At 42.8% G+C, this 18,065-nt stretch overlaps 1 protein-coding gene across 1 annotated transcript in view; it reads left to right on the top strand.

Annotated features, from left to right (window-relative positions):
• The first annotated feature begins 3,853 nt into the window (after positions 1–3,853).
• The window catches only part of SSU72 (SSU72 homolog, RNA polymerase II CTD phosphatase), a 62,875-nt gene continuing 48,663 nt past the window's right edge, over positions 3,854–18,065 (top strand). The window contains exon 1 of the mRNA XM_074975659.1: positions 3,854–4,046. Within this exon, the coding sequence (XP_074831760.1) occupies positions 3,967–4,046 (80 nt within the window). The 5' untranslated portion in view covers positions 3,854–3,966. The remainder of the gene's footprint in view (positions 4,047–18,065) is intronic.

Below are 18,065 nucleotides of genomic sequence, written 5' to 3'. Positions count from 1 at the left end.
CTAGCTTTCTTTTGTCCTAGACCCGACAAATGTTAATTGTCCGTTCATCTTGAATGGTCTCTTGCAGTGTGATTTATCTCTTCATGCTTAGCAATCTGTTCTGTTTTGCATTTAGCTGTGACATTCTCACCGCTTTGACCTGGCCTGAAGAAGAGCTCTACCTAGCTCAAAAGCAAATCTCTTTCATCAACAGTTGGTCAAACAAAACAAAACAAAAAACAAAACCTCACCCAACTTGTGTGTCTCCTATCCTGGGACCAACATGTCTATAACACTGCAAATGCAACTGATCATAAATGCTGTGTTAGTTAGAAGTCTGTTTGTAATTTTGGGGCAAAATGATGTACTAAAGACCGATGTAATGGATGTGAGCAGTGGTGCTGTACCAGGTCTCAGGGATTAGTGGGGAGCTCTGAAAGGCAACAGAGGTGCTTTCAAAGTGCTGTTGCAAAGCACTCACACTATTTAGGAAATGCTTAAGAGCAACTGGATGGGAAGCAATGAATTATGAAACCTGGTCCATGATTTGCATGCAACAGGGACATCCAGGAGCCTTCCACTTGCCTTCAGCTCTATGAATAAATTGTTAACATTTGGGGATTTAAAGAATCAAGCAGAACCAAAATTCATAAAGCCAAAAGGACATTTCTTCTCTAACAAGCAGGAGCTGTTCTCATCAGTTTAACTTTCTGATTTTTATGCACTCCCCATAATGTGCTGGGTGGGCTGCAAGGAAGTTTTAAATAAAAACAATTCACCAACCAATACACTGAATCAGTAAATATTTATTTTCATTTCTTCAGGTCTTATGAAAATCAACAGTAGCCTGAAAGAGAGTCCCTTTAAACCTGAAATCAGGAAATCCTGCTCTTCAAAAAAGTTTACATTCTTTTGTTTTTTAATACTCATATAGACAATTTAAAAGCAGTAAGAGTCAATTGTTTTTCAAGGCTCAAACAGCACTTAGACACTTAACTCCCATTTATGAAAATCTATCCCCAAATCTCCTTCATTAATGTTGTCCTTTTCCCTTTTGGCAAAGACTTATATACAGATTATCTCCCTCTTATGTTTCTAAGGGAGCTTGTAATGGTTTTGTTCTTATTATTCTGGTTGTACATATGTTAATTAAGAGCCCAAACAACAAATATTCATGCAAATAAGGCAGATCTATGACAAGACAAGAAGACTGTTCTTTGGATTTCAGTAATGATCTAGACTCAGAATTGCAGACCTTGTGGAAGGGCATAAAGATGGTGTATGCAGGAGGGTTTAGATTTACTGGGAACAAGACACTGTGCCTCCAATTTTTTTGGTGGAAATGTGCTTTCGAATATGAATATGCACGCCCTGTGAATGCAGAGGACTGGACTCAATGACTTGTGGAGGTCCCTTCCAAAGAATTACAGTAGTATATGATTCTGTAACTCAGATATGCTTTATGCAAATTGGAGCATGTGTCCTATCATTCAATAGCTTGTAATTCCTTGAACGTGTATAATTTATTTGTGTGCATGTATCATTCTTGTATGTGAAGATAGAAATATGAAGTATAAACCTTTTTATTAATCTTGGTCATCTAGTGAAAACCATTAGCAGTACTTAAGGAATTCAATGGCCTGGTGCTCGAGGCAGTGATTTGTGAATAGTCTTTTTTGTCCTGTAAGCCTGGTTTGTGTCTGGTCCTACAAAGACAAATGACCATGCCATGTGGTTCTGGAATCCATCTTGAATTTGGCATTTTTTCACCGGGTTGGGGAGAATTGAACAAATACTTCCTGCCCTGGGGAAATTCTGTTTAAGGGATGGTAGGCAAAAAATGATGGTCTTCAGCTGGCTTCACAGACAGCTCCCTCCCATAAGAGGACACATGAAAAGATCTAGAAACAAAAGCATTGTAATGGTGGGGCTGGGGCCGGGGGGGGGGGAAATGGAGGAGGAGAAAAGAGAAAGCTGCTAGACTTAGGTTGGAAAAAAAGATCAGCTCTGGCCTGAGAAGAACTTTACCTGAAATATGAACTAGGGTGATATATTATGAGTTGTAACAATTTTTCATGGTGTATTAGGCTTAATTGGCATATGTTGTTTTGTTTTAGCTGAGTAACTTACTTTGATCTATTTGTCATTACTTGCAATCACTTAAACCCTACTTTTATTCTTAATAAAATTAGTTTTATTCTACTATCAAATCCAGTGTAAATAATTGTTACCTGGGAAGGAACAACAGATGTGCATATCTCTGGCTGTTCCAGGCTGGATGTTTCAGGGAAGCATTTCACTGAGTATTTCTTGAGCAGGGCCAAGACCTTTATGGTGAATGAGATAAAGGCGAAACTGTCCTAGATGGCTCTAACCCCAGGCAAGAGAATAAGAGGAAATCAGAGGAGGTCCAGAGAGATTATAAACTGCCTGATGGGAATGCCATCGAAATTGGTCTTCGCCTCTGCAGAGCACTAGAAATTCTTTTCACACAGCATTGACATTGGTGCACCAGAAAGTCATACTCTGGTGATTTTCAACAGCTTTACAAAGCATGATGGAGATATTTGCTAGCCTCTGTACGGCAACATGCTATTGGCTGGTGGATCACTCCTCTTGCGGTAACTAACAGAGAGGCTGTTTAAAAAGATAGAACAACAAATCATGTGAGGATTGTAGCACTACCAAATGAGAAGTACTGTATGTGGATGAGTGCTTCCATTAGTTCTTTGACATCCTTCATGTCAGTGTGGATCACTGCTTGGGGCTACAAGGAATATGGCTCTTCTGTTGTGCCCAGAAAATGCTTTAAAGAGGACTGAACTCCTGAATGGGTTTAATTGTATCAGCTACCCATTGAGAATTGCAGTGAGGACATAACCAGAAGAAAAAAAGGTTGTCCTTCTGGCGTGATGGTGATTGACTAAAAGTGAAAAAGTGTATTAAAGAATTTTTGCAGTGTTTTTGTAGCCATGTTGATCCTAGGATCTTAGAGAGACAAGATGGATGAGGCTATATCTGTTATTGGACCAGCTTCTGTCAGCGAGAGAGATCAGCTCTGGACTTACAGATCTACAGGACGTGGAGAGCTCCATGTTGTTTAGAAGCTTACCTGTTTCATCAACAGAAGTTGGACCAATAAGAGATATTCCCTCGCTCGCTTTGTTTCTCTGTGGTATTTATAAAGTGCTTTTCATCTTGGACTCTATGATCTTAATAGCTGTAAATTATAGCCTAAAACAAGGGTGCTGTAGGAGATACACTGATCACTACACTTACCAGGTGGGAATTATACCCTCATCTTCCTGTTCCCCCTCCCACTCCCTGCACCTTGCGTAATCATTTGTGTCCATTCAAAGTGTCAAATGCCTTCAAATGAGGCTTGTAAATGTAAATGGCTGTGTGATAATCAGGGCAATGGCCAATCAGACCACTTTTCCTGTGAGGGAGTCAGCTCCAGAGAGCATCCCTGCTAAGGCTGTGCCTTAGGAACTAGGCTAAGACACAGAAAATTTGTTTTGTAGGAGTCCCCAGGTGTGTCTGGATAACTTTTATCCCTGGGTGAGATTCGAACACAAGTCCTAGCGGTAATTCGCTCTATTTCCCCCCACCCCTTGCCTGTGAGAGAGTGCTGGCAGCCCCCTCGCTCCACTAGGGCGGCGCTATCGCCTCTCTCCTCCTTTGTATGACTGCCGGCCCTCTCGCCGTGGTGTCACGCTCAGCGCTTTGTCGCGTCATGGCTGGCGGACCTCCCTGAGGTGGCGCTCTCTCACTCGGCCGCCTCTCGATGGTACGCGAAGCGCTCCGCTCTCGCGCGCTCTCTATGGTGGGGGAAGCAGGTCGACGCTGCCCCTGGTGACACGTCCCGGCGCCGCCCGTCGTTGGGCTCCGGCCGCCATTTTGTGTGAGCCACAGCCGGAGCCGGACGGCTGGAACCAGCAGCCACGCTACCGGCGGAGGGGAGCTGGGCCTCTTCCCCGCCCCGCCATGCCCTCCTCGCCGCTTCGGGTGGCCGTGGTGTGCTCCAGCAACCAGAACCGCAGCATGGAGGCGCACAACATCCTTAGGTAACCGGGGCCTGCCCGCCGCCCCTCGGACTCCTGTCCCCCACACGCACCCCTATCCTTGCCCCTTCGCGCCCACGGGGGCCTGCCCATGGCTCGGGCCTTGCCCGCTCCCCCGTGAACGCGGAACGGGACTCCGCCTGGGGGAAAAGGGCGTGAAATCCCCCTGTGCGTTCCAGAGCCGGGCCTCCCCCCAGCGTCTCATGCCCGGGCCTGGCCCTGCGGGGGGGGGGAAGGGGAAAGGCTGAAACGGTCCCTGGGAGACTGACCCCGATTCCGGGGCTCCAGTGGGTCTCGCCTCCGTGTCGAGACTGGGGGGAGGGGTCGGTTCCCGCTGTCCCCGGGGGAGACACGGCCCTGCCGCCGCCGCTGTCCTGGGCTGGCTGGATGCCCGAGGCCCGCCCTGCGCTTCCTTGTGCAGGAGTCAAGGCCTTACGTCGCCGCCTCGGCCTCAGTAACCGGGCTGGGCCGCCCCTCTTGGCCTCAAGGGCTGGGCTGCGCGGGGCTGATCCCAGGGCCCTGGCCGAGCGTTAAACTCGCACCCTCCTGGTAGCTGAGTATTGCAGATGCGGAGCAGCCCCAGGAGCTGGGCGAGCCACCTCCATACTGCTCCTGCTTCCCCCGCCTCCTCCGAGCACCCCAGCGGGGTTCCGAGCCCGTCTCCCCGGCTGGGTAGAGAGCTGCACAGCTCCCTCAGCTCTGCTGTGCGCCGCGGTCAGCCCGGCAGGTGTTTTCAGCTCTTCGCCTAGCTCAGAGTGAGCGCGGGGCGGGGGGGAGAGGGGGAGGTGAGCAGCCAGAAAGTGCGGTGTTGACTCTCCCTTATTTAGGCCCAGGACATCATTCCCCTCTCTGGTTAAAACCCCGTGGAAGGCCAGTTCAGGACTAAAGGGTGGAATGCGTTTAAAACGTTTTTAAAGTACAAATGGCACGTGAACAATAAAATATCACTTATGGTGGCAGCCATCTTGGTGCGAGACAACATGCCATGTTAGTAATATTCAAACTCACTGTGAGAGCTACTGAGACAGTAATGTCCGTAGAAATGCTCTTGTACATAATCACTGCCTTTTCTGTCACTAAACTCTATACATTATTAAAAGTGAAGGAATTTTAAAAATGCAATATGCTTTTCACATTTTGCTGTTTTACTCTTTGTATTTCTCTCAGCTCCTACAAGGGAAACGGATGAAGTCACATTCACTTTCCCAATGCTGCAAGTTCTGTTGGGATTAAAAAAAAATCACGAAAACTTTTTTGTTGGTCTTAGATCTTGCAAAGAGGCTTTTAGTTTGCTAGCACAAAGCTTAGGTTTTAAACAATGCATGTTAACTATTAACAGCTCCTTAGAATCAGTATGAAATGTCTGCTGTGTGGATACCAAAATTTTTATATACTACTAATTCCTCAGACCCTAAAACACAGTAAGTTATGACAATATTCTGCTTCCATTTCCAAAATGGCAGATGAAATAGTGTTAAGTACAAAGTAATGCATATTGGAAAAGATAATTCCAGTTCTACCTACAAATGATGTCTGAATTAGCTGTTGCCACGCAAGAAACATTTTCGAGTCATCGTGGACAGTTCTCTGAATACTCTGGCTCAATGTACAGCAGTAATTAAAAAAAGAAAAAGCTAACCAAATAGGAGGAACACTTAAGAAAGGGATAGATGAGACAGAAAATATAATGACATGCACAGCACACCTGTGCTTTGAATGTGTGTTCAGTTTTCGTCACCCAATTTAAAAAAGATAAATCAGAATTGGAAAAACTGTAGTTAAGGGAAAGTACAATGTGATGTGGACAGCTTTCATGTGAGGAGAAATTAAAAACAAACTAGGATGCTCTGTTTAGAAAAGAAATGGCTAAGGTGGGTGTGATATGATAGAAGTCTGTAAAATCATGAACGGTGTGGTGAAGGTGAATAGGGAAGTATTATTTACCTCTTCACATAACACATGAAGCGGGAGGTGGGGTCACCCAATTAAAGTAGTAGCACCTTTACAACAAAGTATTTCTTCATGCAGTGCACAGTCAACCTGGGGGATGTCTTCAAGGCCAAAAGCATAGCTGGTTTAAAAAGAGTTAGATAAATGCACAGTGGATAGCTCCTTTTATGTTTATTAGCCAGCATGGTCAGGGATGCAATCCCATGTTGTGGGTGTCCCCTAAACTTTCAACTGCCAGAAGCTGAGACTGGACAGCAGGGGTGGACCACTCGATAATTGTCCTCTTCTGTTCATTCCCTCTGAAGCATTTGGTGCCAGCTGTTGTTGGAAGACGATACTGGGCTACATGGGCAAGATGTGCTCTATTGCATTTTATGTACTGCTAATGTGGACAATGGAAAATATGCATTTTTTTTCTAGTCAACTTCAGTTAGTGGCTTATACAATCCTAAATTATAGATAGAAAATGCCTACTTCATCATCCAGTCCTCCTTGCTACTCTGGGATTGTGCCTTACTGTACATGTTTTTCCACAGCACACTGCAATTAAATGTTGCTGCAAATAATCGGAGGGAATGTTTAAATTGTTACTGAAAATTTAAAGTAGCATAGAGGCACTTATATTGCATTTTATAAAGTTTCTCAAACAATTGTTTTTTTAATGCAAGATGCTGTCACTTTAAAACAATGTGCACTGGTTTACATGGCCAGTATAAAAACACTTTAAATGTGATTCTGAATCAAGGTGCCTTGACAAGTTGTAGAACTTTATTCTGGTTGTAGTTCATTTAAAATCCTCTTAAGGGACTTTTCTTAGGCTGTGTCTACACAGCATTCCCCTTTCAGAGGAGGAATGCGAATGAGGGAGATCAAAAATGCAAATGAAGTGTTGATTTACAAATCTTGCACTTCATTTGCATAGTGTCATGTGATCATGTTTCCGGAAGAGACTTTTCTGAAAGCAGAAACAGGCATGTATACCCCATTTTCAAAATAATCCTTCCTGAAATGAATGAGGAAGTTACAGATACTTTTAATTTTTTTTATTAGTGTTTTCACTTTGATAATGTAGTTCTAGTCCCCTAAGTTGGGGAGGAAACATTTCACTGTTGCCATGATCTTAAAAAATTAGTGTTTATGATATTTTTGACCTGTCTGATCAATATACAGTATTTAATAAATCCTTAATTGAATGTTCCTTCAGAAGCCTCCAAACAAACCATATTTCTCTTCACAGCACACATCTCGGTGAAATATGTTTGGATTATTGGGTGTGCACTTTAGTATAAAGCAATACAGAATTAAAAAACATCTATTTGTTAGTGTTTAATACATTGAGGGTTTGTGGGGTTGTTTTTTTTTTTTTCGAGAAATCTATAAACTTGTGGCCCTTTAAAACTGAAGCACAGTGGATTCCATATAGATTCGGATAAGCAGTTTAGTTTGGAAACTTAGATAAGATGGTTTCACAGCGAGACCTATACAAAATGTCAATCTATCACTTGTGCCTTACAGAGAGTCAGCCTTTTCTGTATTCTTTGTTCTCTGCGCCTGCAAATTTCCTCCAAGATGAAAGGCTAGCTTCCTTCTGTTTTTAAATGGCTTTCCCAACGTCATGACACAGTTCCTTATCCATTACTTACTGCAACTACATCTAAACGTCTTACAAACACAGCGCTGATGCAGAAGTTAAACATAAGATCTGTGAAGCTACTGAGTACATGTAGCGTGTTGAAATATAAAACCAAACGTGCAACTGCAGAACAATAGTGATGAATAAAAATGACTTTAATGAGGTCTTAAAAGTTGCCAAACCAGATACCATTCTGTAACCATCCTAAGCCACACTTGACACATCTTGTGTTGTAATTAGTTTTCATTTGGAATACCCTACAAGACAGTGAAACATTGTTCTCTTGCATAGTATTTTAAATTTATTCAGTAGTAATACATAAAATCATAGTTTTGCTTTGGAAATTTGCAGCAGATGATAGTGACTTTGCATGTGTGTAAGCATAAGATAGTAGTGTTACCTTTTCTGGATCAGGTAAAGTAAATACAAAAGGGTCATGAATACATTTACAAAGTCAAGGTCTTTGAGTAAGTTTGCCACCCCTGAACTGGTTTAAAGTTGTTGTGCAAGAGCAGGATCCATTTAGGGACAGAGGCAGAATAACTTTCATTTAAAATTCTTCAGAGAAGAGTCCTAAAGAACATGAATTTCGTATGGTTTCAGAAACCAATCCATTCATAATGTAACTTTGTATAGCAGCAGTTCTCAAAGGCCCCAGTTGGGATTGTGGTCACTTATATTGAGTATTTTATAAACTTGTAAAATGATAATTTTGCAAGTACTTTGGCTCAGTCTAAAACTAGCAACAGTAGAAGGAAATGGGGTAGAGAGGATGAAGGTAACAGTAAAAAAAAAATTCTATTATGGTTCTGAAAATTTTTCTTATAAAAATATATTTAAATATCAGTCCCAGTTTATTGTTACATTATAATGTATATAAGTATCTAAAACTAATGGATTAAGAGGATATGTATAAAGCAAACTGAGCTTTTACAGTGAAATATTTCAGATTCATATTTCCTCTTTATGAAGATGCATTATAGTAGAATCATTGCCAAAAAGAATATACATTTATGTAAATGAACATTATAGTCTATGACTACATTCTTGAGGACAGAGAACTGTTTGTCAGTTCATGATTGCAGCCATGTTATATAAATGGACAACACTGTAAATTACAGTCCCAAGATGGCAGTTTGACCATATGTTTGTTTATTTTATTAACTATAGTAATGAATGATGAAAATGTGATAAGTCAGTGAAGGGAAGACTAAGGAGTGGAAGGCACCCTGAAGATTCCAGATTGTAGGCATAATATAGGGGTTCTAGCAACTGCTGTTATGGCCTTAGTTTGCATCACAGTCCAAATGTTTTTTTAATTATTTATTTGTAACTCCTAAGTGGAAGAGATCTGACTCCTTTACTGAATCTTGTGTCTGTTTCTAGGCCAACAATATGGTGTGCTCAGCCCACATGGTAGTTGTATTAGGAGAGATGCTGGCAAATTAGGAGAATCCAAAGGCTGGGAAAGTCCACAATTTCCATTCACAACTAGGGAAATAAAATTTACTGTGAAGTAACACAAGACAGGACAATGAATAAAGCTCAATATTGAATAGGCCGGGCACAACTTGCACAGTGTGTTGCCCAAAATTGAAAATTATGCTTGTGGGGAATTACAGTGGAAACAGATGTTGGAGGGGTAGCTGTGTTAGTCTGTATCTACAAAAACAATGAGAAGTCCTGTGGTACTTTATAGACTAACAGATTTTTTGGGGCATAAGCTTTTATGGGCAAAGACTTGTTTTGTCAGATGCACGTCATGCTGTTTTGCTCTTCTAGTCATTATTGTAGTGCGCGTTAAACTTGTGCACACTCTGAACTTTCACTTTTTTTCCTAAATATTGTTGGCTTTCATTTGCAGTTATTTTACCCAACTTTATATTCTATTCAGTATTGACCATTTTAGAGGGGATTCTCAGCAGCATTTTCAGCATAAGGTTAAGTGAGGTCCTCTTTTTAGAGTACAAGCTATATATGGGACGCAAGCCATCTGTTATGTGCATCTTACAAAGTGGGTCTTTCTCATGAAAGCTTATGCTCCAAAAAATCGGTTTGTCTGTAAGGTGCCACAGGACTGCTTGTTGTTTTAGTGGAAACAGAGATAAAGGAGTTGTGATAAATTTACAAGACAGTATTTAGATGCTTGCAGAATTACTCAATTTTTTTCTTTGAATAGTCACAATTATCTGATTCAGCTTATCCTTTTCTGTCACTTAATGCGGATAAGGAGTTTTTTATCAGTGCATCTTTTCAAACAGGAATTTCCAAATTTACATATTTTTTTTGGTTTGGTCTCAAACTCAATCTGCCTTAAGGCTATGCCAGTCCTCAGGCTCTCCTAAAGTGGGTCAGTGGGCACCCCTTGCTTGCAGGACTTGGGTGGGGTGGGGAAGGCTGTCTGTGCATTCCCCCACGCCTTCCTACCTGCTAGTTTGCATGCTCCCCTGCCTCCCACCCCCATCATGCATCCCCCTGTGAGCTCCAAGCAGTTTAAACCCCATCCCACACTGTGGCTGACCATTGGTAGCTCAGTGGGGCTGGAGTGGCTCCCAGCTACTAGCTCTGCGCCGTTGTTGGCAAGTCTCTGTGGTCTGGTGGAGGTTTGTGCAGAGCCATTCTGTCCACAGAAAGGCTTGGCATGGTCATCCCAGGCCCTCCTTTTTGCGGGGGGCCCTGTGCATCTGCCCCAACTGTCTCATAGATGGTATGGTCCCCCATACTCAAGTTAATCCACAGGGCCCTGGGAAGGCCAGGGCTGGCAGCAGGGATTGGGGGTGGGGGGGGGCTCACCCCTTCTGTCTCTGGGGGGAAGCAGAGCTATGCAGCCAAACCCATGCTGTCACCATGCCCCCTGATAATTCCCTAGGCTGCATCCCTCCAGGGAAGGGGTGTGATGGGGGGGCAAAAGTGGGAGGAGAGGGGGAGTAGGGCTGGACCTGGGGGAAGGGTACTGACATGCACCCTAGGGCTGCTTGGACTCATATACCAGCAGGTGGGCTGGATTGTGGAACTGCTCCGTCTGCGGATGGCCCTCAGGCCATGACTTTGAGACCCATGATTATATGCAGTAGCACCTTGAAAGTGCCTTCCTAAAAGGGAATCTACTTTTGAACTCAGTATGCTTACTACATTTACACTGCTGATCAGTTGCATTTTCCTGCTCCTATTGTAACAACATGTCAGTTTATCTTGAAATTGGAATTTGTGTGTGTGTTCAGGTTTATTTCTGTTTTGTTCAGAATTTTGTAGCTTTTGAGGGAGGATTTGTGTGTATTATATACATTACTTCATACTCGTGCGTGTTTTAGGAAGGGGTGTGTGTGTTGAGATTCCATGGGGATACTAGATATGTTAATTGCATAAACAAAATCGAAAGCTTATAACAAATTTTATTAGTCTTAAACAGCAAATTATGTGATATTGGGAGTGTAACCATGTAAGGGACATACAAGCTCAAGAGAGTACAAGTTACAACAAGCTTCAGGAAGAGATTTTAGGACACTGCTCAACTGGTAGTCAGTAGCCAAACTAAATGAAGGGTAAACTAAACTTTTGTGAAATAATGCCCCTTTCATTTCCAGATATGTTTTTAAAATTATTTAGCTTGAATCCAGCAAAAATGAGAAAATGCGAGCATGATTGTTTTTATATTAACTGAATTTGACTTATTTGACAAACATATAGTTGAAATTGTTGTGCACTTTCTGAAGACTTCAGTAATATACTTTTTTAGAAAGCAATTTAAAAAAAATTGTATATGTAGTTGTTTGTAGTAAAGGTATCTGAATGGGATCCAACTTCAGATTAAACGGGGTAAAGTTATTTAAAGAAGTGCTGTTTTGTTGTTCTTCTAGTCATTATAACAGTGTGTGTTAAACTTGTGCAGGCACTGAACTTTCACTTTTTTTCCTGAACAGTCTTGCTGTTCATTTGCAGTTATTTTACCTCTCTTTATATTCTGTTCAATATTGGCCATTTGAGGGGGGAGCCTCAACAACATTTTCAGTTTGAGGTTAAGTGAGGTTCCCTTTTTCGAATACCAGCCATATATGGTTCCTGAATATTAATTTATCTGCTTGCACTGACGTTCTGTTTTAGATGTGTCTAGCACCTAAAATTGTGTAAGGACTGCTGTGTCCTTTTTCAAGTGTCATTGATTCTTCAGTCCTTTGTAGTACTGATGCCATCTTCTAAATGACTGTGTTCCTAGAAATAGTGAGCTCTGTGTAGAGTGCTTTGGTATCTTTCAGGTGCAAAATGCCTTCACTCCAATTTCACAGTGTACTTAACTTCATGCCTGTCTTTTAAGCATATGAGTAGTGCCCCTGATTTCACTGAAACTATCTCTATGCTTAAAGCTGGGTATGTGCATGCTGAATAAACTAAGGGTATGTCTATGCAGAAGATTTATTTTGAAATAAAGTATTCTGGAATAGCTTATTTCCAAATAACACTGCTACACACAAAATGCATTTCAAAATAGCACTTCGCTATTTTGAAATAGTGTCTACACACACAGAGAGTGTATTTTGAAAGAGCCATTGGATGCACTGTGGCTTATTTTGAAATAGGTGCTATTCCCTGTCTAACCAGCCCCTGTTTCAAAATAGGTGCTATTCCTCATGCAGTGAGGCTTGCCTATTTCGAAATAAGCCAGCTGCTATTTTAAATGTGTTGTATAAACACGAGAATAGATATTTCAAAATAACTTTGCTGAGTAGACATACTGTCAGTGTGGGTGCAGTCTCCTATCTAGATTCATGTGATGGGGTGTACCAATCCTGCACTGGCCAGGGAGTGGGGGCCAGGCTTGCTGGGTGGGGAAAGCCCTGCCCCCATGACTTTGTTGGGTATGCTACAACTGCAGCCCAGGTATAAAGGCCAGGGAGTCCAGTCAGCTGGGACTGGCCACCAGGGGACAAGGAGCTCCTGCAATTGCTTGGGAGCAGCCACAGCCTCCAGAACCCAAGGGGGAGCAGAGACAGCCACAGCTGCCCGAGCCTGAGGAGGAGCAGCCAGAAGGAGGGGTAGGAAGTAGCATAGGGCAGGTAGCCAAGAGGCTACCAGGGTGCTCAGTGTGTTGTGGGTCGGTTTCCCCACTGAGCTTGTGGTTTGGGGTATGCCCATCATCAGCAGGGCCCTGGGCTGGGGCCCAGTGGAGAGGGAGGGCATGGACCTCCTTACCGTCCACCCCTGGGACCCTGAGAAAGGCACTGACTGGCTCAGGCCAACTAGGCTGCAGAGACCTGAAGGCAGCTTACAAGTCCTTACAGGTGTGAGGCAGGGTGCCCCACTACAACTCCTAACGTGGTTTTATGGAAATTATTTATGTAATTCTGACATCCATTGATGGACCTCTTAATTAATTAATGGACCGTTTACCTTTAGGTATTTGCAGCAATCCTTGGCACTGATCTGAGTTGTGCTCACGTACTTTTGCTGTTGCTATAGATGGCATACTTGGGATTAACTTAATATTTTCCATATATTTTATAAATGTCCTTTTCTCGTGTTAGTGCAAGACTTTATAAATTATCCTTTATTGTAAAGGCTATATTTTTATAGTACTGAAGATTGGTGCTAGCTATTGAATAACAGACGATATACTCACGAATCCAAACTTGTTTGATTGCCTCGCAGAAGAAGGCTGTGTTCAGAAAATATTTTTCATACAGATACACAAAATGTTCTGAAATATCTTAAAATGTTTTAAAATGTTTAAGGTAGCACACCTGTGTTGTGTAAGTGACACAGATATCCTCTGGCAACTACTGCTGCTAAGTAAAGACTTGTGTTTGAGTTCTGCTCTCTAACTGTTCAATAAAGAAAGGCCTCTCAAAATAATGGAAAATGTATTAGAACTGCAAATCTTGGCGTGGGAAGCTTTGCCAGTGAAAGTTTCTCTGATAAATTATTCGAGATGAGATGTAGACTTCTTCAAAAGTAGCTCTTACCTTTTGAGAGAGTGTGGCTGTGGTAAATATAGTAAAGGCCACAGACAGTGTATCTATACCCTGTCTGACTCATTTCAGTCAGTGGTATTGTGGTGTGCAAACAGAAAAGAACAAGGAGAAAAGAGTGGAAGAAAATGACTTGACTTTCACATTTCAATCATCCTGGACTGGTGGGAGGAAGAAAAAAATGTAAGGTGCTAAAATCTTCTCTTACATCATTATCTTATGGCCAAGTTCTATTGCAAAATAGCACTATTTGAAGAAGGGATGGCTGTATTGCAGTTGCAGATGGGAGGAGGAAAGGAAGAGGGATAATGTAGCTTCATTTTATACACCTCTCTGTTTTCACAGGTACCGAGTGGCTGAATCACACTATTTGTAGTCATTTGAGTTACCTCTTGACAACATGTACAAAATTTGTTAACAAGCCTTATTTCAATATCAGATTTTTTATTCTTTTACTAAGGAGGTTCTCATAGGTTATTTCTTGTCTCCATGGACTTTCAAACATCTTATTGGTTACTGTTGCTGCAGAATTGAAAATTGGTGTAAAGCTGGTGTCTTTCCCCACTTCCTTCCATGCACCCCAACTGTCCTACCTGGTCTAACAGAATAAAACAGATCAGGATCACCTTAAGTTTCATATCGTAGCTCCTGTCTCCAGTGTGTACAGAAAGAGTAGCACACTTGGTGTGTGTCTGCATGAGCACAAATCTTCGAAACAGCCATATTTCGAGAATTACTAATGAGGCGCTGAATTGTATATTCCGTGCCTCATTAGCATTAGGAGGCTTGTGGCTGCGGCGCTTTGAAAGCTTACGGCTTGTGCAGCTACACGGGGCTCCTTTTTGAAAGGACCCCACACCCTTCGAAATCCCCTTTATTCCGTTCAGTGATTGGGGTAAGGGAATTTCGAAAGGTGCTGGGTCCTTTTGAAAAGGAGCCCTGTGTAGCTGCACGCTTTCGAAGCGCCGTGGCTGGAAGCCTCCTAATGCTAATGAGGTGCTGAATATTCAGTTCAACACCTCATTAGTAATCTTTGAAATATGGCTGTTTTGGAGATTTGTGCCTGTGTAGACACACCCTCAGAGTTATTGGACAGGGAGGTGAGAAGATGGAATAAAAATGGGTAGAACAAAATATATTAATAGGAAGGGAAACTACTTTAATTGTGATGTATAGTTTAGGATGTTGGAGTTTAGGACAAACCTTGGTCCTTGCAATCTGTGCCAACAAGGTTTTTGGAGTAATACAGAACAAAGCACTCAGGCCCCTTGGAATACACTCAAAAGCATGTGTTTTATTGTAGTTTCTTGTGATTTGATACTTGAAGAGTAGGGAAATGGAGGTGCTGAAGGTCAGTTGATCAGAATACGTGATCACATCTTCTGCTGTGGATCTCAAGCTCCTAATTTGTGTCTCTTGTGTTTTTGATAATCCAGTGAAGTTGTAAGTCTGGGTCTCTACAAACAAACTAGAGTCTTGACATGCCTTTCCAGAAGTCACATGGGAATTAGAGAGCTATGTGTTTGTTCCTAGACACCACTGACACTGCTTTGGTCAGATTCCTCACGCTTTTTGGTTTCTGACAGGCTAATGGACAAGTTCTTCTAGGCACTGATGCCCAACAAAACTTATTATTACAGTCTGTTTTTTTTTTTAATGCAGCGGTGTCCAATACGCTCTCCATTCACCACATGTGGTGAACAGGGTAGCGCAGTGCAGTGAAATGCAGCTCAGGGGAGCTGCACACGTGGGTCACCCCTCCGTCTACTCTGCGCATGTGGCCCACCACATGGTGGGACAAGCACGTGGTGGCAGAGGCACCTCCTCTGGCCCTGACAGGCTCCAGCTGCCTCTGTGGCATGGCATGGCTTCCGTGAGTAGTCAGGGAGGTAGGTGTGCCTGGTGGCGGAGGGGAGGTGCCGTGCATGGGGGAAGGAGGGGCCTGTGGTTATCCCTTTCATTCCTTTTGGACACCACTGTTTTTAAAAGATGCAGAGCAGCCTGGTGGGGCTTAAGGATATTTGTGCCACAGATAAAATAGCCAACAAAATAAAAATGGGAAGTATAGTAGGTTTGAGCTTGGTTACGGTTAGGAAGCCGTACTGAAAGTAGTAGATATGGCCCTGGCCTGCACGGATCCGGGCTTCCCCCACATGGTTGGAGCACTGACTCAGCCCTCAAGGGGGCATCCCGAGCCTCACTGGCTGGATCAAGGGCAGCCATGGCCTGCATCTGCCTTGTGGGCTCTGCCTGGTGGAGGTTGGGAGGGAGAGAAGTGGCTCTGGTAACAGCAGTGCAGAGAAGCTGTCCCTGTGCTTGCTTGCAGCCTCCACCCCCATCGTTTCCACTGGCTGGGAACTGCAGCCAATGGGAGAGGTGGGGGCAGTGCCTGAAAGCTCAGGATCATGTGGAGCCACCTGCACCACCCAGGAGCCTTGCCAGGTAGACACCCCTTCCTGTACTGCCAGTCAGACCTCTTCAGTACTCTGAGATCCCGCACCCCTATGTTAGCTTGCTCCCTGACAGCCCCTTTACGCACACTGAGCCTTTCATTTTTGGCCCCAACCCAGCAACCTAGGATGACCCACAATCTATTAGCCTTGGGCCTCCAGAAGAGTTAATCTGGCCCTGGGGTAAGCTGTGAGCATCATGCCTCCCCCTCTCACCTCCCATAAACTGAAGTTGGAGAGTGCCCCCCCCCTCCCCCCGGGCTCTCACCTGAGAGGCAGATCAGTGAGGGATGGTTTTTGTGTTTCTCTTCTGGGTCAGTGATCCCCAACCCAAAAAAGTTTTTCCCCAAACCTGTAAGTACATACTTGCAGGGAGAGCTGTTGTATCCCATGATATGTGAAGCCACGTGTGATCCTGCCTCATTATCTTAACTGTGTGTGCATACACACCCTCTCTTCCTTAATGACTTCATGAAAAGACATCTGAAAGCCAGCACACCACCATTGATGATTTCTTTCTGGACTTCAGCATTTCTCCTGTTGCTGTTATTAAACAATGGGTATGGAGTGGAAGACCTACATGGTTTATTATGACTTGACCAGAAGTGAATAAAGTATCCATCTGACTGGCAAAATTTTTGGATTAACTTAACTTTCAGTCTAGCCTTCACTGATTCCAAAATGTTTATACTTCTATAGAATTTAAGTAATGCACATTTCATGCATCCTTTCTAATATTTGATAGAAGAAAGATTTACATAATTCTCAGCCTTATAAAACTGAATTAACATTCAGTTTTGAGTACTGTTATTTTGATAGTGCTGCTCCCTTAAGATTTGACACCTTTCTGATCTGTAACAGGTAAATGATCTGCATTCATGTTGTGCAATTCAGCATGGTGTGCTTTAAATGAAAGGAGAGAGTAACTAAAAATAGTCCCAATCACTGCGTAGCTGATTGGCTTTGCTGAAATTTCATAGCCATCTGTTGGAATTTGTGTATGCGTGCGTGTGTTAAATAAGCAATAAATTTACATATTTCAGGAGTTTTAACCTTTTGGGGTTGTTAAGCATTACATGTTAAACAATTTAATTGGAGAAATTCTTTCAGAACTACTTTTTTTTTTAATATTTTGGCTGAAGAATCAGCAGTTCTTTAAGAATTGGTAAGATTTTGTCTTTGCTGCTCACTTTCTGAATTAGGTAATGAAATTGCTAAATGCATTGCTGAAGTAGATGTCTTGAAAGCTGCTGTTGAGGGACTTTCCTTAAAGTAAGTGAGCACCAAACATAAGAGGAACTGTTGCTTGTATGTCAGAACCCAAAATCTCTGTGTCCTTTTTAGTACTTGTTTTTTCCCTGGTTGGACAACCATTTTGTTGATGAGGAGTGTGGAGTGAAACATAGTGACTATAACAGAAGTGTCTTTGCAGCAAAAATAATGGATGGGTTTTTGGTATTCCTTGTTTTTGTTGTCCCCACAATGGTTGTCTATGTAGTTTGTTTTCTTGCTTAGTATTTAAAAGTAGTTAGCAACAATTAGCTAATACTAAAACTAAAATTTTGGGGATCTTTACACTGCAAGATTAGGTCAAATTTATTGGTGTTGACAAAATTGGATCCTAAATAAAGTTGAGGGTGTATGTCCTCACTAATCATGTGTAGCTGATGGAATGCATCTCCACTAGAATGGCTGATGTTAACTATATAAAAGTGAAGTACTGTGGGTAGCCACCCCACAGTTTATGCTTCCCATTTGAATTCTGGTTTAGGCTCCTAACACCTGATGGAACAAAAACACTGTGGTTCTGTGTACACGTGATCAGCCTCCCATTGATGCACTTATCTCCTCCCTCCCTCGCTTCTTGAAAGCAATGGCAAACAATCATTTCATACCCTTTTCCCCTGGTTATCCATGCAGATGCCATAGCACAGTGAGCATGGGCCCCGCTCAGCTCCAAACAACTCTGGCTAGCATTGCAGACACCTTGGAAGTTATGCAGTGATTTGTCCATAGCCTAGCCTGG

This window comes from Carettochelys insculpta, chromosome 23, assembly GCF_033958435.1.
Source record: "Carettochelys insculpta isolate YL-2023 chromosome 23, ASM3395843v1, whole genome shotgun sequence".
NCBI classification, from domain to species: Eukaryota; Metazoa; Chordata; order Testudines; family Carettochelyidae; genus Carettochelys; species Carettochelys insculpta.
Note: the sequence above shows the minus strand (reverse complement) of the source record. Positions and strands in the feature narration are given on the sequence as shown.